Below are 27174 nucleotides of genomic sequence, written 5' to 3'. Positions count from 1 at the left end.
TGCTGGAGGGTTTAATACTTAGAGTGATTCAAATCCTTCAGAAAGTAAAACATGCTGGGATACCAGCATAAAATACATGAAAACAAAATCACTAACAATAATTATGTGTCTGTGGTTGTGTGTTATTTGCTAATACTTTCAAGAATAAATTCATGTATTTACCATAAATTCATTGGTTAAGTTAGTGGGAGATTTTCCTGCTGACATACAGGTGCAGTAAAGTCCTGGTAGGTGTTTACCTTGTGAGTCTGGAGGAGCAAGTGTATTGATCTGAGGAAGGTGGAAGGTGCTGGGTGGAGGCTGCAATGTATTTCCCATTGCTGGTGTGTGCAAAGGCTGCTGGGAAGAAGTCTTTGCCTCATACAGGAAGACTGTGGCCTGCCTCTGAAGCACCTGAAGGGGAGGGGACATAGATGAAGGCAGTAAAGTAAAGACATTACAACAGATGCATGTTGCAAAGAAGAGCAATCGCACAAACACGAAAAAAAAGCCCTACCTGTATGGTGAGGCAGTATGTCACCACCATGATTACGAGCGGGATGAAAAAGGCCACAAAGGAGCCAATCAGCACGAAGCGCTCCTCGTTGAGGACACAGCTGCCGTTGACGAAGACCTTGTCCTTGTTGTGCAGGCCAATCACTGGAATGGGCATTGACACGCCTACAGAAAGAAAGAACGAGGGTAGCAGGAGAAAAGTCTGAACATCTTTCATTTGTAATATTTTGTGGGAACATTTTGGTGCATGCCCCTCCCTCATTTCCTAGGTTATTAAAAGGAAAGGCTGCATGGCATATATTTTTTTTCCATGTGAACTGTAGCCTCTGTTCTTAGCTGACAGAAGTGGCATCCTGTGTGGTCTTCTGTAGCTGTAGCTCATCTGCTTCAAAGCTCAAGACGCTCTTCTGCAGACCTTGGTTGTGACAAATTGTTATTAAACTTGCAGTTGCCTTTCTTGCCAGTCTTGCCATTCTCCTTTGGCATCAACAATGCATCTTCACTCCTGCTGCTGATTGGATGTTTTCTCCACAAACCCTAAAGATGATTGTGGTTCTGCCTTGGGTTCAGATAGTTTTCCTTCTCTACTCTAGGTTCTGTGTGGTCTTCTCAGGTCTTCTTTGAGCACAGAAGCACCACCTATTTCGCCAAATATTTTGACTGTGAGGCACTGCCCATCAGAACAAAGACGGCTTGAAGGAAGAGGAGCTAAAACAACTTGTTTTGGACAGAGGATGTCCAAAACAAGCTACTGTGCTGCAGTCCAGTAATATAAATGTGGAGCTGGATGACCATTAAAATGTTTTTAAGAGTGTTAGAAGAGTGAATGGGAACAAAATATGAACAATAAGGGCAATTTTTAGGATTTGTCTTTGTAGTGTTGTTATATTACACAGGCATAGCACAAGCAAAAGATGAATACCAATGAGTTAGAATGTAAATTGAAACAGTGGTATGCTGGGGAACTGCTGGACCTGACATTCAAGCAAATGTTAGTTTGACATGAACCTAATATACACTCCAAAAGCACCAGGCAGGAATGGCATCGCCCAGCAGGATAATATACAGTGTGACGTTGGAAAAAACTGCAGAGGAAGAGCTCAAGCAAGACAACAAAGAGCCACATTTTTTCACTCCAAACTCCCCAGATGCCAATCTGACCAAACATACTTGGAATGCAATGAAATGAGCCTGGTTAGCAGAAGCTCCGCCCTGCAACAAAACCCAGAGTATTCACTGCAAACCCCATGATGCCAGACACCACAGAAAATCCCCAGAGGTCCCACATCCACACCCCAGCAGGTGTCAGAGACATTTGGAGGCACAAAGCTGAATGTACTGATTGGAATCTCATGCAGGTTGTATTAATGTTCTGGTTCTGTATACACCATTTTTCACTCCATGCATCGAGTAACTAAAGCTGTATCTAATGATTCCTATTGCAAATTCCCATTGCAGTTTTTAAGGTAATGATTAATTACACCTGAAACAACACCACTTTCCACTCAGTTTTAGCGTTAGGTTACTTTAAATGCTCAGAGCCGGAGTCATTACCTGGAAACACAGAGGGTCATTTTCAGAGTAATAATCATAAATCATGGCTAGAAAATGCAACATTATCTCTGAAAACACATTTGGTGGTTTGTACCCCCGGTCCGTGAACACGCTCCTTTTATGATAATGAAAGTAAATAACTATAAGGTGCTGTAGAATAACACATTAAATATATTAAATGAGAGCTGGATCTGTAGAAATCTATCAGTGTGTAATGGATGTTTATAGCGGTGCTTTGGTGCTGTTAGAGGATACTGCTGATAAAAGCCTGAGGTGAGAGGCATCCTTTGAGACAGAGCTGATTTTCTGACCTATGATAATAACACTGACTAATGTGCCGTTTCTGATTTCAAAGAGCGCTTGTGTTAAAAGTGTCTGCTGCCCTGGGCTCTGTTTCAGAACGGAGATACCGAGGGGAGAAGCAGCGACGTGTTTTAAAGCTCTACAGGCAACAGCACTGTTTTACAGACTGGTCGCACATCTCGGTCCCCTTTTAGCTGTTTAATGCCAGAAGTGTGGGCAGGCGTAAGTGCAAGATCTATCGTTTTCTCTCGGACTGCTGGCGACCGGGCCAACATCAAAATGCAATTTGGAGTCGTAGCGGCTCCCCCAATGCAATCGTTGCAATCGACTGCACACACACGCTGCCCAGAAGGATGAATTTGTCCGCATTAAAAGTACATTTTACTTTTGTGAATGTCCAAATAACTTATGAATGTAAATAGAGTTGAGTAAAGAGGCTGTCCAGCGGTCTTGGTCGCACACAGTGTGTAGACCAACGGCTCCCAGCTTTTTGCTTATAATGTCCTTCAGGTTGACTCAATGATGAACTTTATTAACACCACCTCTCACAATCAAATATCTTTATTTCAACTTCTTTTAAACTCGATCTGCACTACTTTCAGTTATGGTTAGAAAAATGTTTCCAGTATTTCCACCTAACTATGGGCTTACTATTTTAGAAATCTATCCACAAATTGATTCTACGACTCTGTTTAATAGCTGTTGGTTATGTTTAGCTGTCCCAGTTTGTCGTTACGATTAGCTAACAACTCTATATGTTATTCATGCTGTTAGATAATGATTTAAATTGATTATCTTACCTTTTAATTATTTCAACTTTAAACCAACACATCCCACTGCAAGCTGTAGTGTTAGCTAGCTACTAATATTTGACATTTTTTTTTCCATAATTTCAGCTAGCGTTACCAATGTTTGATCCAGTATGGTTAGCTAGTCTACAATCAGAGATTGAAACCCCTGGGTGCTGGTTTAGGTCAGTTGGACGAGCAGGTGACCATACGCTGCATGGCTGCGAGCGGCTGGCCCGGGTTTGAGTCCGACCCATTGCTCCATGTCTCCCCCTCTGCTTTCTTGTTAGCCTTCACTGTATCTGTGTAATAAAGCCAGTAAAAGGCTGAAAAATATATATATAAAAATTGCAGGCCCTCTCTGTAACACACCCAAAGAAAGATTCTAGGTCTGACCAACCGTCTCAGTCGTGGGCAAAAAGATGAGAGTCAATAAAATTCTAAAAGATAATTTATTGACAAAAAATATCAAGAGATAAAAGATAAAACAGTCCAGTGTCCCATTTATGAATCATATAAAAAACACACAGTCCCAAGGCCAGAGCCAGCTATGCCACACTGCCAGGTGCACTCCACGTGTTGCCTTTAACAGGGTTAGAAGTTGTCCTTGGAGACCCACCACCCTGCAAGCATATAGCCAGTGGTCACTCCAGCCTCTGCAACTCTGCTGCCTTTAGGCTGTGGCATATAATAGGCCCTGGCCTGCACAGAGAGACAAAATGACACTTTCACTATAGAATTCATAGCACAAAACCCATACATCCCAAACATATTTGATTTCATCACATTACATACCTGCACAGAGAGACAAAATGACACAGCAGTGTTTGTAGTGTGGGCTATAAGTAGACCAGTGTATCAGTGCAATCAAGTACACCTGCCTCTAATTAGTCCAACCCCATTCCAGCCATTGGCTCACCAAAAATGTGACACACACACACACACACACACACACACACAAAACCACTCCCAACCCAGTGCAACTTCACACAATAATATGGAGCTGAATTAACACAGGCACATTAGTCTACCATGTTACACTCTCTCCTTCATATCTCCATACCTATGGCATTTAAACAACTGTTCTTGCACTTTTCATTCTTTTCCTGATTCACTCATCACTTCATTCATGAGCTTCTCAAATTACTCCTTCCACTTTTTAGATAGACTCTCTTTACTTATTAGTCCAGTCTCACCTCAGGCCTTAGGCACCCCTAATCTGCAGTACATATTTTCAAGCTTGATCCCTCTGCCAGGCCAGTTCTTCCACAAAGTTCAGTTTCACATAGATCTCAGTAAAAAAGGACAATTCCCATACCGGGAGTTGAACACAGGCCACCTGGGTAAAATGGGACATGACAAAGGAAAACAAAATTTCTAAACAAATGGGAGAAAATGAACAGCTGGCTACATCTGCAGAGCCCTGTTCTTTTGGAGATTTCCTTGAGATCAAAGGAACAACTTCACTAAGAGTTTATTAAAGGTGACACTGAGTTGTTATAGATGCTAAAACCATCCACAAGGTTCTCTACAAGAGACGAGCCTGGAACTCTGGGATTAGACTTTTTGCACCAAGTTCAAGTTCAAATTTTATTCACCACATGCAGTGGCAGGTTGCCCTGCAGTGGAATGAACCCGCCTCCCGACCTTACACATACAACAGAGACATCACATGGGGATACAAGTCAGAGAACGGTTGCATTACAGAAAAACCACTGAAATGTACACTACAATGCGAAAGTATAAGAGGAAAAAAAGAGACCTCTACTCATGCTGGGCTGGAGGACAGCATGAGAACAGGAAACAAAAAAACCTCCTCTGCACAGAAAGCACATAAATGTCCACAGTACAACATTATAGAGCACGTGACAGCAACAGGGTTGTGTAGGGGATGAGGAGTAATCCCAGGCAACACAGCAGCCATCCTGCCACTGCGCCGACTCTCCAGCGTGGGCCCAGACCCGCCCGTGTTCCCCAGGAGGATACAAGCATCGAAGGCGTTGGAAGGGGAGGGGGATGAGTGAGTGCTTGTCAGTGTAAATGTATGTGTGTGCGTGTCCATAGTTCAGTGTCCTTCGCCCTACCAGGCTAAGTAAACAGTCTACAAGCCAACCCAGGTGGCCTTGCATGCAGTGGGAAGAACAGTCTAAACACAGTCGTTTAGAGTTTTGTTCAGCTCCAGCCGTGAGCCCACAGCTAGCGCCGAAGGGATAGCCGCATTATGATGGTGATTTTTCGTTTGTGCGAATAACTCATGAGAATTTCAAAGCTGTTCTTTAACACTCCGACACTGACACTGGTCTCTCAATCTCCCGTTGGAGAGCCGTGAGCTTCTCCATAATGTTATCAAACTTGCACTCCGTGGTCTTGTCATTCTTGTGCTCAAAGAGCCGATTCTGAGACCTCACGACCGCAGTGAGCTGCTCCACGATGTGATCCAACTTTAGCTCAGAGGTCTTATTCTGAGTATTCACGGCAGCCGTAAGCTTCTCCAAGATCTTAACCACGCTGCACTCAGTGAGCCCTTTCTGAGAAGTCGCGCCCCGTCCTATCGTTTCAATCCCAGCGGGCAGCCGTGGGTGGGTTTGAACAGCTGGTTCCGCTTTCTTAATTCTCCGATAAGCCAGGGCCAAACCAGCTCCGATCAGCAAGAACCCTGTTATCATGGTTCTGAATAGGTAGATATCTTCAGCGTCCTCGATCGACAGTCCCACCAGGCACACGATCCTCCACTTCTGCCACCCATCCACTGCGTATCTGGCAGGGAAAGTCCCTCCAGGGCACTCGGGCTCTCCTGAGCCCAGACTTCTCGTTAAGAAAAGGGTGTCAATAGCATTCAGAGACCAGTTGATCAAATCCATAATTCTCTTTTAGGTTTAGAGAACAGATTGTGAGAGGGTGTTCCAGGGAAAAGTAATACAAAAATACACGAGACTAGACAAGGACATACAGTAAGAGGCTAAGCAGGGAAGATAAGGGGAAGGAGGAGAGGAGAAAAAGTGCGAGTGCCTTCGCCGAGAGCCAAACGACCCAGCAGTGATTGTTTTAAACTAACAATCATAAATAAAATACTCACTACGTTGGACAGCTGAAATATAACCTTTAGTATTTTGTTTTCAGTTTGCTAACAGATGCTCTTAGTCTTATAGAGATGTCTGCAGAGCATGGCGATAAACTTCAGACCAAGAGAGTAAATGTAAGTTTTAAAATGCATCACGCAAGGAGAATAAACAATTGCCTCCATCTGGTGTTTTTCTCATTTAGAGCGAGCAATCAGGTGAATCTAAATAAAAGCTGTGATTCACCTCATTAATTCATTTCACCTTAAAACCATGTGGATCCCGAGGTAGAGCTATATAAAAACGTATGTGGTTTTTTTTCTTATTATCCTTCATTAAACTTGCTTTTATTTCAACCTTTCTCTGTGCTTGCTCTGCCAACTCAAGTTCATTTTTGTCATGTCAATCATGACAGCAAGAGCCAACCTCAGCCTGCGAAATCTGACTTTGCCCAGATTTTACTTCATAAAGCACTGACTTGAGACTTGACCAAAAACCTTCTGAAGAATCATATTAGCAAAAATGTCCACGTGAGGACAGATCGGCATCAGAAGGTCATAAAGACATGATTTGCATTTGCACCAATATTTATTTTCCATCGAGGAAAGAGCATCTGACTCAGTTACAGATGAAAAAGAAAGCTTTCACAGGACTCTGTGCAGTCGTATAGAAAATCAAGCACACCTTTACATCTTCCAGATGATGATCTGCGTCTAACTGTAAGCATGTGTGAGAACCTCTATGAAGCAGAAGTTTTGGCAGTTCACATGTCTGGAATAACAAGGTCATAACAAAATCAGCTGAATCCAGGACTTCAGAGAGTTTCTTGATAACTTCTGTCTTAAAATAGCTCCGCCCAACGTGGGGCTCGAACCCACGACCCTGAGATTAAGAGTCTCATGCTCTGCCGACTGAGCTAGCCGGGCTTGCACGCCTAGTGAAACCGCACTGGTAATGTTTCCTCTAATTTTTCATGTGTCTGCGCAAACACACAAACTCCCTGAGCAGTCCCTTGGACCACTGTGAGCAACAGCAGACGTGTGCACTGTGGTCACGCCAGCATCGAATCCATCCAAGTTTCATGGTTTATTAAAATAATCAAATTACAGCATTTACATTTATGTTAGACTACTTTTAATTAACTGCTTTAGCCCACTTACAATGAAAATTCAAAAAAATCTTCATGACCTGTGTAGTATGTTAACACTATTGGAAGTAAAAATAACTTGAACTCCAACTTTGAAAACACAACTTTCTTTTTCTTCCTCTTTTTTTTTTATAAAGTTCTGATTTGTATTATGAGTATGAGTCTGTGGTCTGGGAGAGAGTCCTTTAACTCTGTCTGCAAAATACAGTAAATAATGGCCGATGTTGGGCAATTAATTATATAGTTACTTCTTCAAAAAAGTAACTGAGTTTTGCAAACAACAAAGTTTCTTGCAGCTGTTTAACTGAATTTACAGAACAATCAGCTGTTCTGCATCAAATTTGATGCCAAACAAATTATTTGTGCCACTCCACAAAACAATTTTTGTCCACTATGAGATAAAGGACAACAACAGCCTGATACCTGCAGGCCTGACAGCAGGAGATGTATCACTCCTGTAACACCTGTAACATTCAGCAGTCGCCTCATTGTTCTGACTCACACAACAAAACTATTGACAACACTAAACACTAACTACACAAGATTTGCGCTAAATGTCGCAAATCTCTCACATCTCAAAACACCGCCGTCACTCCTAACCCCCCCGCCGTCCCCACCCTTCCTAAACAACTAAATGCCAGAAAGATGAACAAATCTCACAAAACTCACTGAATTCAGTCTGATGATCTCTGGGGTCAGTGTTTCAATGTAGCCATCAAATATTTGGGCCAAGACTCAGAGTCCCATTTAGTGGTCACTAAGCCGTCACCAGAATATGACTGCATTTCAGTAAATGTATTCCATCTTTTGGTCATCACTCAGACTGCAACTAGCTGCTTTAACATGATGGGTCAGCACATTTTAGACTACAAAAAGAGAACATAGAGCTCCCAGTACCCAAAACGTTGTCCTTATGCTCCAGATGACATCAGTTTATAGAAATTAGCCTCAAACCTTTGAGCAGTACAAGTGCATCTAAATATGTAACAGCTGTCAGTTCGGACCAAAACAGACTGAGGTCATTCATGCAAACCTCCTGCTCTGCATTTTTAATTTGTCACCAATGAGAAAACGGTTGTGTTCACACAGACACTTGAGAGGACACACATTAGCTCTAATGGACAGCGGGAAAAAAGCCGGAAGATACACGAATGCTAGAAAGTAAAAAGTCAACAAGAAGCAGAAAACATCTTCTGTTTGGGTGTTTCTTTGTTAATCCTTTAGCATTGATCTCTCTAAGCCCTCTCAGACCTCAATCACAGCTGAACATTGTGGTGCAGAACCTCTTGAGGGGTCAAGGAAATGCCAGCAGGAAAAGAGCAATTTCTTCTGATTTAAAGCCGGATGCGAATGAGTGCAGAGCAAGAAAGGACAGAAAAGTAAAAACCTACCTGCTATCTGGAGGCATCAATCAACTCAGTCTGTCAATGTAGCTCACAGGAAGTAATCCCTGTCAGCAAAACAACTTTTTACCTGATGGAAAAATGTATTATGTAGGAAACTATTAAAAGACTCATAAATACTATTTTCCCTTTTAAGATGGATCACTCAATCATCTTTGGTTAGGAGTAGATTGTTTTCCACATAAAAGGGCATAAAAGAATAAAGAAAGTGAAAAGAAGCACTATATAAAACTTTAATGATGTTTGATCTCTTTTCTTCAACTCGGGCAAAGAAATACATGTTTTTTTTGTATCAGTGTGTGATAAGATGAAAAAACTGCAGATAACTAAGTTGAGTCCTGGAATCGATACAGCTTGTGTTTTACCTTTTGGGACTTTTTGACCGAGCCACTGGGAGCACATAGCTTGGCACACTTTTTGGCCTTAAGCACTCACAAACCAACTTATTTGTCAACACGAGGCTAGCTGTTGATAGTCTCAACAGCTTTAACCTTTAATAAAATGTTTCATCATTAGGACACGACCGAACATTTAATTGCATCCAACCAAAAGATAACAAACCTTTGCCCTTCATTAGACGCTTTTTGATTCACTTGTTTCTTAGTGAAACACGTATTAAATCCCCACACGGGAAACCTGATAGCCTGTGGATTTTGTTCTGTGACACCGTGACTTTAAATGCAGCAACAATCGATGCCCAGGTGGAGTTTATGCACGCATGCAGTGACTTTGCATAGCTGCTTTGGGGGTCGAGGACATACAGTAGCGGTACGCACTTTCACCCTTGTATGTGTGTGTCAAGACTTGAAGCCCTCGTGGGTGTTAAAGGGCTCAGAACAACATCAACAGGAGCCGGAGGTCAGACAGAGCGAGGGAGGGTTGAGGGAAAAGTTTTAAAAGTCATTTGATCCCTCATCACTTTCCTCACAGGGAGGTCATACTTTCCTCTGTGCAACACACGCCCCCTGTGGCTCAGGGGGTTTGGGAAGCGTATCTGTAACCGGAAGGTCGCTGTTTCGATCCCTGATCTGTCCTAATCTGCCACACTGGTTGCTTTGCATGTAAGACGGTGACATCCCGACAGCTCTGTGCCATTTATACCACTGCTGAGAGCGCAGGTACCAGAGACTAGTCTGCAACCTCCTGGCAAAGAACGATCTCTAAAGAAAAGTGAGACTGATAGTGAGCGGTTCCTGTTGGAAAGCAGTTGCTAAAGTTTCAGTCACGGAAGACTGGAAAGTAACCCTCCTTTCCCCCCACCCTAAGCTGCTTTTGCAAGCAGCTCTTCTTTACTTTGAAGGCAAACAATTTCCATTTATATCCAAACCACGGGCAACCGCAGCAAGCTGACAGTAACCAAAGCAATCTAGCTTGAGACATATTTTCCTTGCTGATAGGGGACTCACTGACTGGTTTCTACACCTGTGCGACTGACGCCATATGCCTGAATTATGCTTCAGCTGCGAATCTACTCCTTAACCTACAATGTAACTGCAGAATCTCAATCAGGCCTTAGCCAGTGCGTTTAAAATTGAGAGTTGGGAGCGAGGCATGTCTTTTATATTGCCTAAACCTGTTTCGTCATGACGCAGATGGCAAAGGATGTTTTGTGCATCATTTCGAGATGCCAGTGATTTTTACAAAATGTCAGTATTTGACTCCCAGTAGGGAGACAGTGGGTTGAGAAGTATGTGTGGTGGGAAGCTCTTGCTTGCGACAGCATGAGAAGATTTAAACACCCTTGGCTGAGCTGTAATGTTACCCAGCTGCAGGTGCAGTTCAGCAGAGAGGAAGCAGCTTTTAAATGAAACCGGGTTGTGATTTCTTAAAGAGAAATTGTTGCTGAGATGAATTTTTCCTGATTCAAAATTTGGCAAGAGAATCATATCTACACCTATTTATGAACATTATAAAAGCAAGAGGAAAAAATATGTCGAATTGTTTTTTGGGGGTGTACTGTCCCTTTAAAATAACAACGAAAAATAAAATAAAAATCATAAGACTATATGAGATGACTGCTTTTACTCCAGCAAAGCCACAATTCCCTCTAAAATCCTTGTGGTAAAACATTTAAAGTCATCTTTTAGGAATCCACATATGAATGTTGACTTGCAGTGTGTATATATATATATGAAGTGTCAATAACTCTACGGCATATCTTCTGGCTACCTTTAACAATTACATTTCAAGATGACAAAATTAATTTATTCGCATATTTTCGTCCTAGCTTCTAACAAAATCAAATAAGAAAAGTGCTGCGATCACCTTTGGGGAGTAAAACGTCTGTGATGCAAATCACTTCCAACTGTAACAACACACAGCCAGACGCTTTGAGCGTCAACAAACTGAGAGGGTTCCCACTGCTTCATAAAGTCAGGAGGGGCACTGATAGGACCTTTGGAGACACTGCGAGGGGGATTCTGAAAAGTCATTAAATTTAACAACAGTCATCAGTCTCGAAACTCTCCATGTGTACCTGTAGGGGTCGGCTAAATTAACAGTGGTGCAATATAAAAATCCAGTCTTGCAGTTGACCACAAAACGACACAAAGGTAGAATGTATTTTCTTCATTGTGCTCATTTATAGATGTGTGAAGATGAAAGGCCAGTTCACTGAATTAAAGAAAAAAAGAGAAACAACCCCAGCGCAAAAGCAGAACGTGTTCAGAGACTAATTAACTCACAGATAATATCCAGAAAGGTTTAGATCAGGGGTCCCCAATCCCAGTCCACGAGGGCCGGTGTCCCTGCAGGTTTTAGATCTCACCCTGGGTCAACACACCTGAATCACATGATTAGTTCATTACCAGGCCTCTGGAGAACTTCAAGACATGTTGAGGAGGCAATTTCTCCATTTAAATCAGCTGTGATGGATCAAGGACACATCTAAAACCTGCAGGGACACCGGCCCTCGTGGACTGGGATTGGGGACCCCTGGTTTAGATCATGGAATCTAAACCAGGAGCTCTAACTGATGACTTGTCTGTGTTCTTAGTGCGTCAACAAAGATTTTTAGACTTTTCAACCATTATCACTGTGCACACTTACAGATTTCTTAACACATTTACAAATCTGATTGCACATGCTCACACAGACAAATTGTTTTGCTACAGTAACAGCCTCATATACTTCATGTTTTTCTTGATTAACAACACCAATCAACATGGTGGGATGAGTCAAAGATGTTGGTCTGTAAGCGCTTTGTCACGAGTTGTTAACAAAGTCGTAAAGTCATAAAACTCTGGCCGTCCCTTATGGCGGCACATTTACATAACAGTTCATTCAAATAAAAGATTTGCTCTGTCCTGTTTATATAGTTTAGCCTGAAAAAAAGGCTGTATGGTGGAAGACTTGGTACATAGATGTCCAGTCCTTCACAAGTCTTTGGCAAAACCACTTGCTGTCCTAGCCTCTGTAAACAGTTTGCTGCTGAGTTTATGTGCTGAGCCACAAATCTTTGGTCATAGGAAGTAAAAAATATAAGTGTATTTTGTTAATCTGAGTTGGAGACTATGTTTCAAAAAGGAAGTGGTGCGCTCACTAAACAATGACTTGTGGTTTACATGACATTAACCAGTGAGCAAGCCATTTCACTCTTGTCCTCATCACTTCCATTTTTTTTAAAACCAAGATGGTGACGGTGAAAACAACCGTGTCGAGGCTTCAAAACATGGCTTCACAAACTGTACGGTTACATTGTAACCTTGGTTCTCTGAGTGAGAGACTATCTCTCCACTCTGTACATATGGAGTATGTAGCGGAATGGAGAGATAGTCTCGATATGATAGAGAATAATGGATGATGTCATGGTAGTTACGTGTATCTTTTACACTAATTTGCTAAACCAGTATCTGTCTGCTAACCAGCTGTCTGTTAGCCAGCTACTCATTAAACCTGACCACTTCTGTGATGTTGGTGCCTTTTGGAGCAGTCTTAATGTGATAATTTGGCAAATAATATGGTTTTCTGCACGGGTAATTTAACTAACAGTCCATCCTAAAGCCTGTGCAGCAGTTTTGTTGGCTGAAATTGGAGTATTTGTGATATTCATGTTGTCAAGTGGCCTCCACCTCTTGACACCATGAATATAAACAGCACAATTATGTATAATTACGCCATCACTTACACTTCTAACTAACTGAAATATTTTTAATTAGGAATCTAACAGAGCCTGTGGAAAAGGAGCCAAATCTACATTTATGTATTAACATGCAAATGCTGACCTATAGATATGGTCCACACTGCAGCGATCTTCATCATGGCTTTGGTTCTAGAGTTGAAGCGGCTATGCTCTATAGGGTTGCGGATGGCGACGTATCGGTCGAGGGAGATGGCGCAGAGGTGCATGATGGAGGCAGTGGAGAACAGCACGTCCAGGTAGATCCAGATCGGACACAGAGCGCTGGGGAGGGGCCAGGCGTAGTCTGGAAGAATTGAGAGAGAACATGAAAGATTACCGTGCTGCCAGGTGATGTAAATAATAATAAGCTGCCTGTTGTTTTTTCATGGGCAGCGGTTGCTGCTCTTGACTTTAAAAGCAGTAATTCATTTTTTTCAATCGATTCTAGGAGTCTGGCTGAGTGAATGGCATCAGGGTTAGCAGACTTTGAGGGCTTTAGATGCAGCATGGAGAGGCTGACTAAATGTTAATTAATTAGAGTACATCAAAGGGAGAATGAAAATTACATGCAGCTCCAAGTTTCTGTGAAAAATCAGATAAATGTGATAGTTTGATTACAGCATTTCTCTGGTTTATTGTAAAAATTATGATTAGGCTTAGGCGGAGTTATTTAGATGTCTAATTTAATGGCTGGGAATTAGATTTTAAGAGTAGATTATCAGTTTGCATATCAATGAACCCACTATGAATATAAGGTTTAATTTAGATTGTGTTTTATGTCCCATAGCTATCATCTGTACAGGGCGATTACACCAAAATTATGTGTGAAAATCAGTATTTGTATAAGTATGTGCTTTTGTGATGCAGGTGTAGTTGTTGTTGTAGCCTGAGGTTTATTGCTTCTTGCATCCTTAAAAAATGAATCTAACAAAGAGGAATAAGGGATTAGCCCCGATTCTAAAGAGATAACTGATTCAATAAAAAGTTGAACTTGTCAATAACAAATTACAATGACAATATTTCAAACAAACAAGGATGAAAAAAAGATTAAAAAAAGACAATACTGGAGAGAACATGTGATTATGTAAATAGCAATGAGATTCAATCATTTTAGCTTTAAATAGTTGATGAACCACCTTAAAATCTGATGCGAGGGTGCCCAAAGACTTAATCCTAAACTGACCAAATTCTTACAAATTTCAAAATGCCCCAGTTACACTTTGGGTTGTGCATATTTGAAAAAATTCACTACAGTCTTGTAAATCATGCCCACTGACCTTAACCTAAGTGCTGATTGGCTCACAGAGCTGCTAGCATGACTGCTACTAAATTGTTTTTCTTAATGGCTCCTTGTATCATTATACTTGCATTTTGCCACTACTTAGCAAAATGTATTGCCGCAGACTGAAAACAACAAGGCTTTGCAGAAGCCAAGAACTAGCTGCAGTCTTTGAGTTTTGTATTCCCACTCTAAGCATTCGTTTTAAAGACCACTCTGAATACAAATGCATTTTTTACAAACCATTATGATGAGGCACCTCAAAACATTTGAATGGAAGACTTTGCTAAAAACATTCAGGACACAAAAGCCGCAAATTATTCAGATACATGAAAGATTTATTTCATGTATTTATTAACAGGAAAAATGAAAGTTGTTAAATAAATTCTCAGACTATCAAGAATGTTCAATTTTTCCTCATAGTCAAGGTTAGCTACAGGGATTTGAAAGACAGCAGGCTCGTACTTACTGGGTTAGTATGAATCAGGGCTGCTAACAAGATGCAGTCAACTGATCATTAGCAACTGTGAACTCTCTCAAGCAGTTTTTTCCAGCATATTTGTTAGATGTATGTAGTAGGCCAATCTTAATAGAACTTACCACAAAGTCAGAAGAAACAGCTACACCTGACGTGGGGCTTGAACCCACAACCCTGAGATTAAGAGTCTAATGCTCTACCACCTGAGCTAGCCATGCCTACATCTGAAAGTCTACCAGTGTCATTCGGGATGCTAAATGTTAAAGTTCATGACCCATTAGAAAAAGACTTAACCTGGGTTATACAACTGTACAAAAAACTATTCTAGAGTCAAATGGTAGGTCATCTGTGTGACAGCTAAAGCTTGGCTGAAGCTGGGCCATGCAACAAAACAATGGTCCAAAGCAAAGCAGCAAAAAGAAAAGAATCAAGATGTTGCAATGGTCTAGTCCAGATATCATCCTGATTGAAATGCTGTGGCAGGACCTTAAGAGAGCTGTGCACAAATGAATGCCCACAAACCTCAATGAACTCAAGCAAAGCTGTAAAGAAGAGCAGGCAAGAATTCCTGACTGATAATAAAGTCACCTCACAAAGAAACAAATTCAGTTTATTGCTTCTAAAAGTGGCTCTACTGAATTATGGGGTGCACTTCATTTTTCACATGAGCACATAGAGAACCGTATAAGAACAAACGACATTGATTTGCTTGTCTCTCACCAACCTAACTGGAGTGTCGACCAATAGCCCAGAGTGACTGTGCTGGGCGTGAAACAAGACATTAAAAGTCAAACAAAGATAAAAGAAAAGCATTCCTGACCACAGTGGGCTCAATTTACCTCCCAGCAGGAAACAGAAGCTAGCATCCGATGCACAGTTTGTGAAACTAAAATCAGATCAGCTTTCTTTTTTTTCTTTTTTCTTTTTCAGTGATGCTGTACGATCCCAGAGGGTGAATTCCTCTTTTATCTCTCCCTGCGCTTGGAGATCAAAGGTCAAATCTAGTACCAGTGTGATACCCTGTAGAGCTACTAGCTAGTCAGTCTCCCCTCGCTGATTTGTTGGGTGAGCAGTTTGGGGTCGTTGGGAATAAAATCGCTCTCTGCCATCTCAGCGTTGGGCCCATGTACACCCCCTGGGATAACAATACAGCAGCTACAAACACACGTGAGGGAGTCAGCAGAGTCCAGCGGATGCGTAATTACAATCAGCAGGTCACACACTGCTTAAACTGGGCTTAAATAATTAGCTTGATTGGCAGGCTGGCTGCTGAGTGGGTTAAAATTATATTCTGGCACTTGCAAGAAAGATACTATTTATTTAAAGAAATGAAACGAGTAAAACCAAACATCAACTACAATTATGCTAACTGCTCGAGGCACGAATGCTCCATTACCGTACTCAGTGTCACAGCTTGCATCCTTCTTGTCTCCTCCGTCTTTTTCAATTGCTTTGGCTCATATCTATTTTCCGTCACTTTCATTTCAAATATCTTTCTAACTGAAATCCGTGCCATTGCTTCCACATTTCAAGGGACTATAGTGCATCACAAATCATCCAGTAAAGGCAATCTTTGATTCTGAGTGATATGTTTCACTTGAAAAGCTGTTCTGTTAAGGATAAATAAAAGTGAGCAACACTGATGCTGTGTCATCCTCCTAAAGAGGGCATATACCGCAAAAACTGTCTCTCTGTGCCCGCGGCTATTTATATGAACCGAGGACATGACCTGGGGCCAAACCCGCGAGCGTGTAATCTGGCTGCTTAATTTCATCTCTGATTTGTAGGACGAGCAGCACGTATGTGATGCATGTGGAATGAATCACATGCTTGTTTGTGTGCATGCTGAGTGGGAGGCAGCTTGCATAATGTTTCAGAGGTCAAACGCTTTTTGGGGGGCAGTGCATGACACACACAAACACACAAGGTGTTACTCAGCTGGCTACCGGGTGAGTTAGACTTTCTTCTAAATAGACCGAGTGAAAATAACTGAGTGTTGCAGTCAACTGTACAAAATAGCTGATAATTAAACAGCACTTTTGAATCATCGCACATTTTGTCAGGCTTTGCATAATACGGAAAGGTTATGACGTATGAACAGGTCAGATGGTAGTCAAGAAGGGCGCTTGTGGTGGGAATTTGTGTTGTATTTCTGCTCACTTTAGTTTGATGTAACACTGATTTCCAAAAATTAAAAAAAAGCATCAGCTAGTTTGATCATGGGACGTGTGATGTCCATGAACACGTTCGACCAAATGCTGAACTCCAGAACTGAAAAAAAAGAAGTCAATAACTGCAGTCCCTCCAGTGGCCACTTGAGGCTGACTGAACAAGCAAATTTCTACAGACTACAATTTTAAAATGTCCATTTTTTCACCAGGAAAACAAAAGAGGCATGTTTACAGTTTGTTACATGAATTAATTTGTTTTTCTAAAAGAAAATCTCCTGGTTTTCAAACTCATGGCCTTCAGCTAACATTTTATAACCTTCTGAGACACTTGTACCTGCAGACAGGGGGAGCTAAGGATTGCTCTGTCTGAGCAACAGCTTCCACAGCAAGTCAGATTTTACAGCAATTACATGCTTTTTTAGCATCTTAACTAAATTCTCCATGTTTACCTGACTATATCCCTTGATAAGCATGGAGCTTTGCAAATTTGATTTGGCAGATTTTAATGCCAGATGTCTTTCCTGGCGTTAGACACAAACCCAAGGGGAATTTGTGTCTCTGGCTGGAACTAAATCAGCAAACTATCACTTCCCAAACAAATGTGTTAACCACTATATGTCTGAATTTGTTCTAAAGCCAATGAGCACTGAGCACAGGGCTAGAAGACTAGCACAGAGGATGTCAGGCCCTCAGGTTACCCTCATGATTCTGATTGCTTGGTCACACCAACCATCCTGTTCGCCCTTGCGCGAAGCAGCAGATACTGTTCTACCTGTCCAACCTCTGTAGGGTCCAGGTATCATGTCGCTACCTGAGCCAAATGCAAAACTATTGAAAAAAATAAGAAAAGATGTGGATGGAAGGATTTCAGTGGCCTCCACCTGTAAAACCATTCCTGTTTTGGGGGTTGTCTCATTGTCGTCCCTCTAGTTAATATCATTAATACAACAGCAGCTGAAACTCATTAACAACTTCCTATGTTACTTAACTGACCAGATCAATATCTCAGAAGTTTAACTTACTTGGTGGTATACTTGGAATAACAATGCTCTCTATATTTTTTTGCGCAGTGCACATTCATACAGTATGACACACATCTTTATAAAAACATAAGGCTCCTGGTCCCTTGCTCAAGACTTTATTCCAGCATATTGTGATTTAAAACAGCTATGCCAAACATGTGGCTCTAACCCACAACCCTGAGATTAAGAGTCTCATGCTCTGCCGACTGAACTAGCTGGGCATGCGCCTTGAAAGCTTTTTGTGACATCACCTGAACCACTTTATCAGATTTCATGCACTAGAACTCTTGGAAACTCACTGACATTTACCTTTCACTTCACACGTGTGCACACAGTCTATGCACTCAGCTGACCTCAGTATGTGCTTCACATAACATTTACACACCATGTTGGAAAAATGGGCTTGCCGCCATCAGCTTGAGGCTGGCTCAAAAACCAGAAAAAAAAACATGTTAACAGTTGGGTACAATGGACAGTTTTGGTCTCTATAGCTACTTTTTTTCTTCAAGGCAAATTTAAGAGTTTATCGAACCCATTAATTTGTATTGTGTTATGGCTTAAGGTTGTGGGTTATAAAGTGGATATCCACTTAATAACCTTTGTCTGGGAGTGTTGTCTACTGATGGTAACTGAATCCTTGCTCCATCCAAACATCCTCGATCCCAAGTGGAATTACTGGGCCGGACATTACATCGCCAGCACCACAACAAAGACTCCGGTAGGGGAAGTGGTGGTGGGCTCTGTGCTTATGTGCTTCGGGATCGGTTCCAGATCAGTAGAATAATAGACAGTCACTACTCACTAGACTTAGAGGCCATGTCCACTTAGTGCAGGCCCACTTTATCTACTTCATGTGCTAACGGTAGCCAACGTTACCATTGGTTACATCCTCCTCGATGCTAACGTTAGCTCAGTACTCAACCACTTCCAACTTATCGTCAGGAGGCTCTCAACAGCAGAGAGAGCACCCTGAAGGCACCCATATTGTTGTTGGGGACTTTAATAAGGCATGTTTGAAATTTGTACTCCCCAAATTCCACCACCATGTTATTCCTACCAGGGCAGATGGGACACTGGACCATGTGGACAGTAACATCACTCAACATCATTGCCTACATCCCCCTCCAAGCACCCGGGTCATTAAAACATGGCCAAATGATGCTCTCCTCCAGCTACAGGACTGTTTTGATCTGACAGACTGGTCCATCTTTGAACAGCAGGACTTGGAGACCTTCACTCAGTCTATGTAGTGCTGTGTAAAGAATGTGACTGTGATCAAAACCATCTGGATTTTTCCTAACTGAAAACCTTGTATGATGAGTGAAGTACAGACTTTGATCAGAACTCGTAACTCAGCCTTCAGGTTGAGGGACAGTTCCCTGTACAGCACTGCCAGAGCCAACCTGAGGAGGGGCATCAAACAGGCCAAGGAGGCCTACAGGAGGAGGATAGAGGGCTTCCTCAAGGACAACAACCGTCGCCAGGTGTGGAGAGGCATCCAAGCCCTCACTGACTAAAAAAGGCCCGAGCCTGTATGTCTGTATATGACATATGATAGATGATAATAGGCCTTCTCTGGCTGTGTACATTGGCCTTCTTTCCAGTTTCTTAAAGCACAGACTTTGATGTGTTGAGTTAATTCACTGTTGGGGAAAAATCCGTTTTTTTAAACATGTCTTCTTCAGGAATCTATGTTTCCAGTTTGTGAGCAGAGAAATAGCCTTCAATGAACACTTTGATTGAGTTGACCTTGCATGTCATGCACTTTTTTGGCTGTGTTTTCCTGTCTGTGTAATCTCCTCCTGCCTTAATTTAGTCCATGAGATATCATTTCCTTTCTCTTGCCTTTGTTCCATCTCATTTTCATCCTTACCTAACCATTCTGCCCTCCCCCACATCAATAATTCATAGTTTTGGGTATTTGTTTTATATTTGGCCATAAGACTTGAAGTGAGATACCTTCAAAAATGAGCAGTTTCCTCGCTTCATGTATTATCAGTGTTTTATTATCACGTCTACTGTATGTTTTATCACTGAGCAAACAGAGACCTGAGGAAGGGAAGAAGCCAAATGAATCTGAATTACATTCAGTTGAGATGGCACCATATCTCCCTCCCGTCATAAGGTCTCAATGTGGAGGAAGGGAAAACTTGGACAAATTGCTGAAAAGCAGAATGGAAATTAGATCGCGTCTGCAAAACAGAACAAATTATCCTGAAAAACAGAACCATAAGTCTTACCCAGAAGAAGACCTCCGTGTTCTTGCTGTTGCTTTTTTAAACTGTCCTACCAAGAGGAAAAGCATCAGATATTTCTGATAAGTTAAAAGATTTTCACGTTCCTCCCCTCTACTCAATCAATTACTGGTGCAGCTGAAAAAGTTAACTACACAGCAACAAAGTTTGCATACAGGAGAGACTTCAGCTGTGTATGAAAGATGGATGCCCCCACCATGATGAGCAAAGTCCTGTTGTGAAGTGTTGAGCTGTTCTTCTTTTATTCTGTCCCTCCTGTTATTTCTAAGGCATGTTTTTTATAAGTTTGTTATATGGCGGGTCATAATCATTCGTTCTGTAATTAACTGTTGCAACATGTCAGAAAATATGTTTATTCCTGATCTTGTCTGGGCAAAGCCTGCCATCTAGTGGGTTGACAGGGTAGCACCATGTTAGAGCGCAAGCAGTGGTTTTCTCCCAGCGCTCGACAGGGAAGGTCCATTTGGCTGTGTCTCTGTAAATTCCTGCATCTGACGCCCTTGAAAAGGCATAATCTGTAAGTGTGGCAAAACGGTTTATTGTTCCCACTTATTAGTACCTTGTTCAGCAAAGTAATGAGCTTCTTGTGTGTTTAGCGAGTTTGTTACATTACTAGCACAAGCTAGCTGTTAGCCCTTTGTTTAGCCTGCTAACATGAAGCATACCAGCATGTGGTGTTAGCTGTATCTCTTACCATCTCTGTATCTCTTGATTGTGTAGTGACTGTTTACATAAGTCAACAATATTTAATGTAATCTTTGTGTATTTGTATGGAGAGTGAATACACTGTATTCTGTTTCTGTTATTACAGTTTTAAAAAAAAGGAAAATAAGGATCAGTAAAGCTCCGAAGAATGGCACGCGGTCTCCTGAGTGTTTACTGAAGCCATTTTATGTTTAGCTCACTGCATAAGCTGGATAGAGACATTCAGCTGAGGGCAGAAGAGTAAAAAGATTGTCCACGCATCAAGTGCACTGCCAGGATCCTGAGACACTCCAGCGACAGCAATCATGTCCAACCACGGGGACACCTCGCAGCTTTCACAGCTGGAAGTCAGGTCGGAATGCAGATCAGCAGCTTCACGCCGGTCAAACAGCTCAGCAGCTTCACGCCGGTCAAACAGCTCAGCAGCAAGCCTTGCTGCAGCACGAGCACGAGCTGAAGCCGAAGCTGCTCGAGCAAGAGCAGAATATGCCAAACGCCAAATAGACATGGAGGTCGAAAAGGCCCGGATGGAGGCAGCGCTAAATGCTCTGAAGCAGGAGGGAGAAGCAGAAGCAGCACTTGCAGCTGCAAGGGTCCTAGAGGCTGCAGTTCTGGACCAAGCAGAGTCTGTGAAGCCACCAGACATTCCTGCCACAATAGCTGCGGCTGTCAGCCGCACTCAAGAGTATGTAGATACCCACTTCCACAATAACACTAATATGGAAGGTGAGTCAAAACACAGTAGAGAGCAAAAATGTGACTTAGACAACACCCACACTACAGGGCCGGACATATCAGCAGCAGCTGCGCGTGGGTACCCCCCCAGTTCTCCACCTGTTTGGCAGCCCAAACTTCCACCTCCCCATTGGTCCAACTATGTTGGAGCAGCCAAACCACAACGACAAGCAGATGTATCAGACCTCGCTGCCCTCCTCTCGCGTCGTGACCTACTGACAGCAGGACTGACAGTGTTTGATAACAAGCCAGAGACTTATCTAGCATGGAGATCTACGTTTCACAATGCCACTGAAGATTTAAACCTAAAGTGCAGTGAAGAACTCGATCTGCTCACTAAGTGGCTTAGTGGGGAGTCTCTCCAGCATGCTCTGAGAATCAGGGCTGTCCATGTTAACAATCCAGAAACAGGTCTTCAGCGTTTATGGCAAAGGCTAGACAGGATTTATGGCTCATCAGAAGTTATTGAAGCTTCTCTGTTCAAACGCCTAGAGAGCTTTCCCAGAGTTACTCCGAGAGACAATCACCTTCTACAGGAACTTGCAGATCTCCTCCTGGAACTTGAAGCAGCAAAAAACGAAGGATATCTGCCAGGCCTCAGCTTTCTTGACACTCCAAGAGGCATAAACCCAATTGTGGAAAAACTCCCACATACCCTGCAAGAGTCATGGATCAAACAGGGGTCCAAGTATAAGAAAGAACACAGAGTGCACTATCCGCCTTTCTCCTACTTTGTCCAGTTCGTAAATAGCAATGCTGAAATGAAAACTGACCCCAGCTTTATCCTACAAAATTACAGCACTGGGCACATGAGGATAGAAAGGCCGCTGGTGAGACAATCACATTTTAGAGCCCCGCTAACAGCAAACAAAACACAGGTTGGCACACCCAGCAACAAATCTAACACTCACTCTCTTGATCCCGACAAACGGTGTCCAGTACACATGAAGCCCCATTCACTTGCAAAATGTAGAGGGTTTAGGATGAAAACACTGGATGAGCGGAAAAGTCTGCTCAAAGGGCTTTCGATCTGTTACAAGTGTCTCTCATCAACAGAACACAGGGCCAAAGACTGTAAAGCTGATATTCGTTGTCTGGAGTGCAAAAGCGATACCCACATCTCCGCCATGCATGCCGGGCCACCCCCTTGGAGAAGTGGGAGCTTTGATTCTACACCAGAGGCACACGGCGGGGAGCCAGACATCCCGAGCTCCACAGTGACTACATCTAACTGCACTGAGGTATGTGGACAGGGACAACAAGGACGGTCTTGTTCTAAAATTTGCATGGTGAAAGTATATCACAGCACAGCCCCTCAAATGAAAACGAAAATGTACGCAATTTTAGACGACCAAAGTAATGTGTCACTGGCTCGTTCTCCCTTTTTTGACATGTTTAATGTACATGGTGAAGCCTTTCCATACACAATGAAAACATGCTCTGGCACAACGAACAAAACAGGCCGTAGAGCTCACGGCTTTGTCATTGAGGGTGTGGACGGAAAAGTGTCCATACCACTACCAACACTGACAGAGTGTAATCAGATTCCTGACAACAGGAGTGAGATACCCACCCCAGAAGCTGCAGCTGCTCATCATCACCTAGCTCACATAGCTGCACAAATACCCCCTCTTGATCCAGAGGCAGATATTTTCCTCCTCTTAGGCCGTGATGTAATTCAGGCTCACAAGGTTCGACGCCAGGCAAATGGGCCCAATGAAGCACCTTATGCCCAAAAGCTTGATCTTGGATGGGTAATTGTTGGGGATGTTTGCCTCTCGGGAGCTCACAGACCCACATTGAACTCCTACAAGACTAACATACTGGATAATGGCCGCCCCAGTTTTCTCTCTCCCTGTGGCAACAGAATCTACACAAAAGTGAAGATCACAGAAGAATGCCCCCTTTTTGAGAGCACACAGGTCAAAGATGAACTGGGCAAACACATCTTTCAACAAACTACTGATGATGACAAAATGGCACTCTCTGCAGAAGATAAGACGTTTCTGAACATTATGCACAAAGAGTTTGCTAAAGATGATGCAAATAACTGGGTCGCCCCCCTGCCCTTTCGTCATCCCCGACGTCGCTTACCCAACAACAGAGAGCAGGCTCTCAACCGCCTCATGTCCCTACGGAAGACATTAAAGAGAAAGACGGAGATGAAAGATCATTATGTGGAGTTTATGAAAAGGATCTTCGACAAAGGTCATGCAGAAAGGGCACCCCCTCTCAAACCCCACCAAGAATGCTGGTATCTCCCACACTTTGGTGTTTACCACCCCCAAAAGCCAGCAAAAATCAGAATAGTCTTCGATTCAAGCGCCCAGTTCGAAAATGTGTCTCTGAATCAAGTACTGTGTAAAGGCCCAGATCTCAATAACAGCCTTGTGGGCGTGCTTCTCAGATTCCGAGGTGACCCACATGCTGTGATGGCTGACGTGGAGCAGATGTTTCACAACTTCACGGTCAGAGAGGACCATCGTGATTATCTGCGTTTCCTGTGGTTCCGCGATCACGACCTCGATGGAGAAGTGGACGAGTTTCACATGACAGTCCATGTTTTTGGGAATTGCCCGTCCCCCTCAGTTGCCATCTATGGACTCAAGAAGACTGCTGTGGAAGGAGAGAAAGAATATGGCAGTGATGTAAGGGAATTTATTGAGCGCCATTTTTATGTAGATGATGGGCTAAAGTCATTTCCCTCTGAGACCCAGGCGATTGACGTCCTTCACAGAACACAAAGGATGCTGGCTCAGTCTAACATCCGCCTTCACAAGATCTCATCCAACAGCCCTGTAGTCGTCAGTGCCTTCCCAAGTGAAGATCTAGCCACAGGCCCGCAGGAACTCCAACGTGGACAACACGCCCCACTCATGCAACGCAGCCTTGGGTTAGGCTGGGACCTGTCGACAGACCAATTGTCATTTCAAGTTGAAATCAATGACAGGCCTTTCACCAAACGTGGTGTATTGTCAGTCATCAACAGTTTGTATGACCCACTCGGCTTCGCTGTGCCAGTCAGCATCGAAGGCCGCTCCATTCTGAGAGAGATCTCTATGGACATTAGCGAATGGGATGCACCGCTGCCGAGGGAGAAACAGGACAAGTGGCAGCAATGGAAAGATTCCCTAAAGCACTTACAACAGCTCAAGATCTCCCGCATGTATACATCCATCTCACTATCTGAATCTCAGAGAAAAGAAATGCATGTTTTTTGTGATGCATCCACAAAAGCTGTTGGAGCCGTCGCTTACCTGAAACTCACAGCAGGCAATGGGCTCAGTGAAGTTGGGTTTCTTCTTGGAAAGGCCAGGCTGGCTCCAAAACCAGACATCACAATTCCAAGACTGGAACTTTGTGCTGCTGTGCTGGCTGTAGAAGTGGCGGAAATGGTCCAGCAGGAGCTTCACACTACTATCGATGAGGTGAACTTCTACACCGACTCGAAGGTGGTCCTTGGATATATTTTCAATGAAAAAAGACGCTTTTATGTGTATGTGCATAACCGTGTGGAGCGCATTAGGCGTTCTACCCAGACCCACCAATGGCATTACGTACCCACACAGCTAAACCCAGCTGACCATGCCACACGAGCACTGCCCGCTGAGCATCTGTCTCACTCTACATGGCTTAGCGGACCTGCCTTCCTTACAGATTCAGGCCAACGACAAATACAGAAAGAACCTTTTGACCTTGTTTGCCCTGAAAACGACACTGAGCTGCGCCCAGATATCGTATCCTGTGCCACCTTTCTGTCAAAAAAAGAGCTCGGGACCACAAGGTTCGAGAGATTCTCAAATTGGAGTCGTCTGCTAAAAACTATTGCCAGACTGCTGCACATTGCCGAGTCGTTTAAAGGTGAAACAGAGAGCACATGTCGTGGATGGCACAAGTGCAACAACTATGCTACAGAAGAACAGCTCCAGCAGGCCAAGGTTACTATCATTCGTGCAGTTCAAAAAGAGGTGTATGCGGATGACATCAAGCGCATGGAGCAGAGTGAGTCCATTCGCACACAAAGTCCACTTAGCAAGCTGAGTCCTTACATAGACGCTGATGCAGTCCTTAGGGTCGGTGGCCGGCTCGCAAGAGCTCAACTGTCAACAGATGAGACACACCCCATGCTCATTCCCAGTAAACACCACATAACCCAGCTCATAATCAGACACTTTCACGCACAAGTATGTCATCAGGGCAGACACTTCACCGAAGGTGCAATCAGAGCTGCAGGTTTTTGGATTGTGGGTGGGAAAAGAGCCGTCAGTAGTGTCATCTTCAACTGTGTCATATGCCGCAGATTAAGGGGCAAGCAACAAGAGCAGATCATGTCAGATCTACCAGAAGACAGAATGTGTACAGACCCTCCTTTCACGTGTGTGGGCCTAGATGTTTTTGGTCCGTGGCCTGTTACAGTCAGAAAGACACGAGGAGGTCAAGCAGAGGCCAAGAGATGGGCAGTGATCTTTACGTGTATGAGCACTCGTGCCATACATATCGAAGTGATAGAAGCAATGGACACTTCATCTTTCATTAATGCTCTGCGCCGTTTTGTTGCCATGCGAGGTGCTGTTAAACTACTCAGATCCGACTGCGGCACAAACTTTGTGAGTGCTTGCAGAGAACTCCAAATCGACAAGAAGGGTTGTCATAACGACAAAATCAACAAGTATCTTGGAGACAGAAGCTGTGAGTGGCAATTTAACCCTCCACATGCATCGCACATGGCTGGATCTTGGGAGCGCATGATTGGCGTCAGTCGGCGGATCCTTGACGTAATGCTGCTGCAGCACGGAAATGCAAAGCTCACACATGAGGTGTTAGTGACATTCATGTCGGAGGTCACTGCAATAGTCAACTCAAGGCCACTTACCACAGTTTCTGCTGACTCAGAGCATCCTGAGATTCTCACTCCTGCCATGCTACTCACACAAAAGGTTGGTGCGCCCCCAGTACCACCAGGTCAGTTCCACGATCAGGACCTGTTTAGAGCGCAATGGAGACGTGTACAGTACCTAGCCAACATCTTCTGGGGACGATGGAGGAGAGAGTACCTCAGCGGACTACAGGGTCGTCGCAAGTGGAGGGCATCAAAGCCCAATCTACAAATTGGAGATGTGGTCCTGCTCAAAGAGGGACAAGAAAACAGGATTGACTGGCCACTAGGGCTAGTCACAAAGACCTTCCCCAGTCAAGATGGCAGAGTAAGGAAGATTGAAGTCAAGATCATCCGCAGTGGCGAATGTAGAGTGTACCTGAGACCCATCAGTGAAGTCGTCTTGTTGGTACCTAAGAGCTAAGTCTGAAAGACTCTTAATATCCTTTGTAATAGTGGGATTCAGCTTTAGTTGGTGTGACGTCCTGCAGACGTCAGGCGGGGAGTATTCTGTCCCTCCTGTTATTTCTAAGGCATGTTTTTTATAAGTTTGTTATATGGCGGGTCATAATCATTCGTTCTGTAATTAACTGTTGCAACATGTCAGAAAATATGTTTATTCCTGATCTTGTCTGGGCAAAGCCTGCCATCTAGTGGGTTGACAGGGTAGCACCATGTTAGAGCGCAAGCAGTGGTTTTCTCCCAGCGCTCGACAGGGAAGGTCCATTTGGCTGTGTCTCTGTAAATTCCTGCATCTGACGCCCTTGAAAAGGCATAATCTGTA

General features: G+C 43.3%; 1 protein-coding gene and 2 non-coding genes across 4 annotated transcripts in view; all 3 read right to left on the bottom strand.

The window, feature by feature from the left end:
• The window catches only part of htr2cl1 (5-hydroxytryptamine (serotonin) receptor 2C, G protein-coupled-like 1), a 40900-nt gene that overhangs the window by 5860 nt on the left and 7866 nt on the right, over positions 1 to 27174 (bottom strand). For both annotated transcript variants that reach the window (XM_085349418.1, XM_085349419.1), the window contains exons 2-4: positions 12973 to 13173; positions 497 to 660; positions 240 to 393 (exon numbers count right to left, since the gene is read on the bottom strand). In XM_085349418.1, coding sequence (XP_085205544.1) covers positions 240 to 393; positions 497 to 660; positions 12973 to 13173 — 519 coding nt within the window. The remainder of the gene's footprint in view (positions 1 to 239; positions 394 to 496; positions 661 to 12972; positions 13174 to 27174) is intronic.
• On the bottom strand, positions 7053 to 7125 carry trnak-cuu (transfer RNA lysine (anticodon CUU)). The gene has a single exon. It is a non-coding gene; the product is annotated as a tRNA-Lys (tRNA).
• On the bottom strand, positions 14772 to 14844 carry trnak-cuu (transfer RNA lysine (anticodon CUU)). The gene has a single exon. It is a non-coding gene; the product is annotated as a tRNA-Lys (tRNA).

The sequence above is a fragment of the Diplotaxodon limnothrissa genome, linkage group LG3 (assembly GCF_057381915.1).
Source record: "Diplotaxodon limnothrissa isolate DT_005_m linkage group LG3, D_limnothrissa_male_GT1.1, whole genome shotgun sequence".
NCBI classification, from domain to species: domain Eukaryota; kingdom Metazoa; phylum Chordata; class Actinopteri; order Cichliformes; family Cichlidae; genus Diplotaxodon; species Diplotaxodon limnothrissa.
The sequence above is the reverse complement of the archived record's forward strand: the minus strand, read 5'-3'. Positions and strand labels throughout refer to the sequence as shown.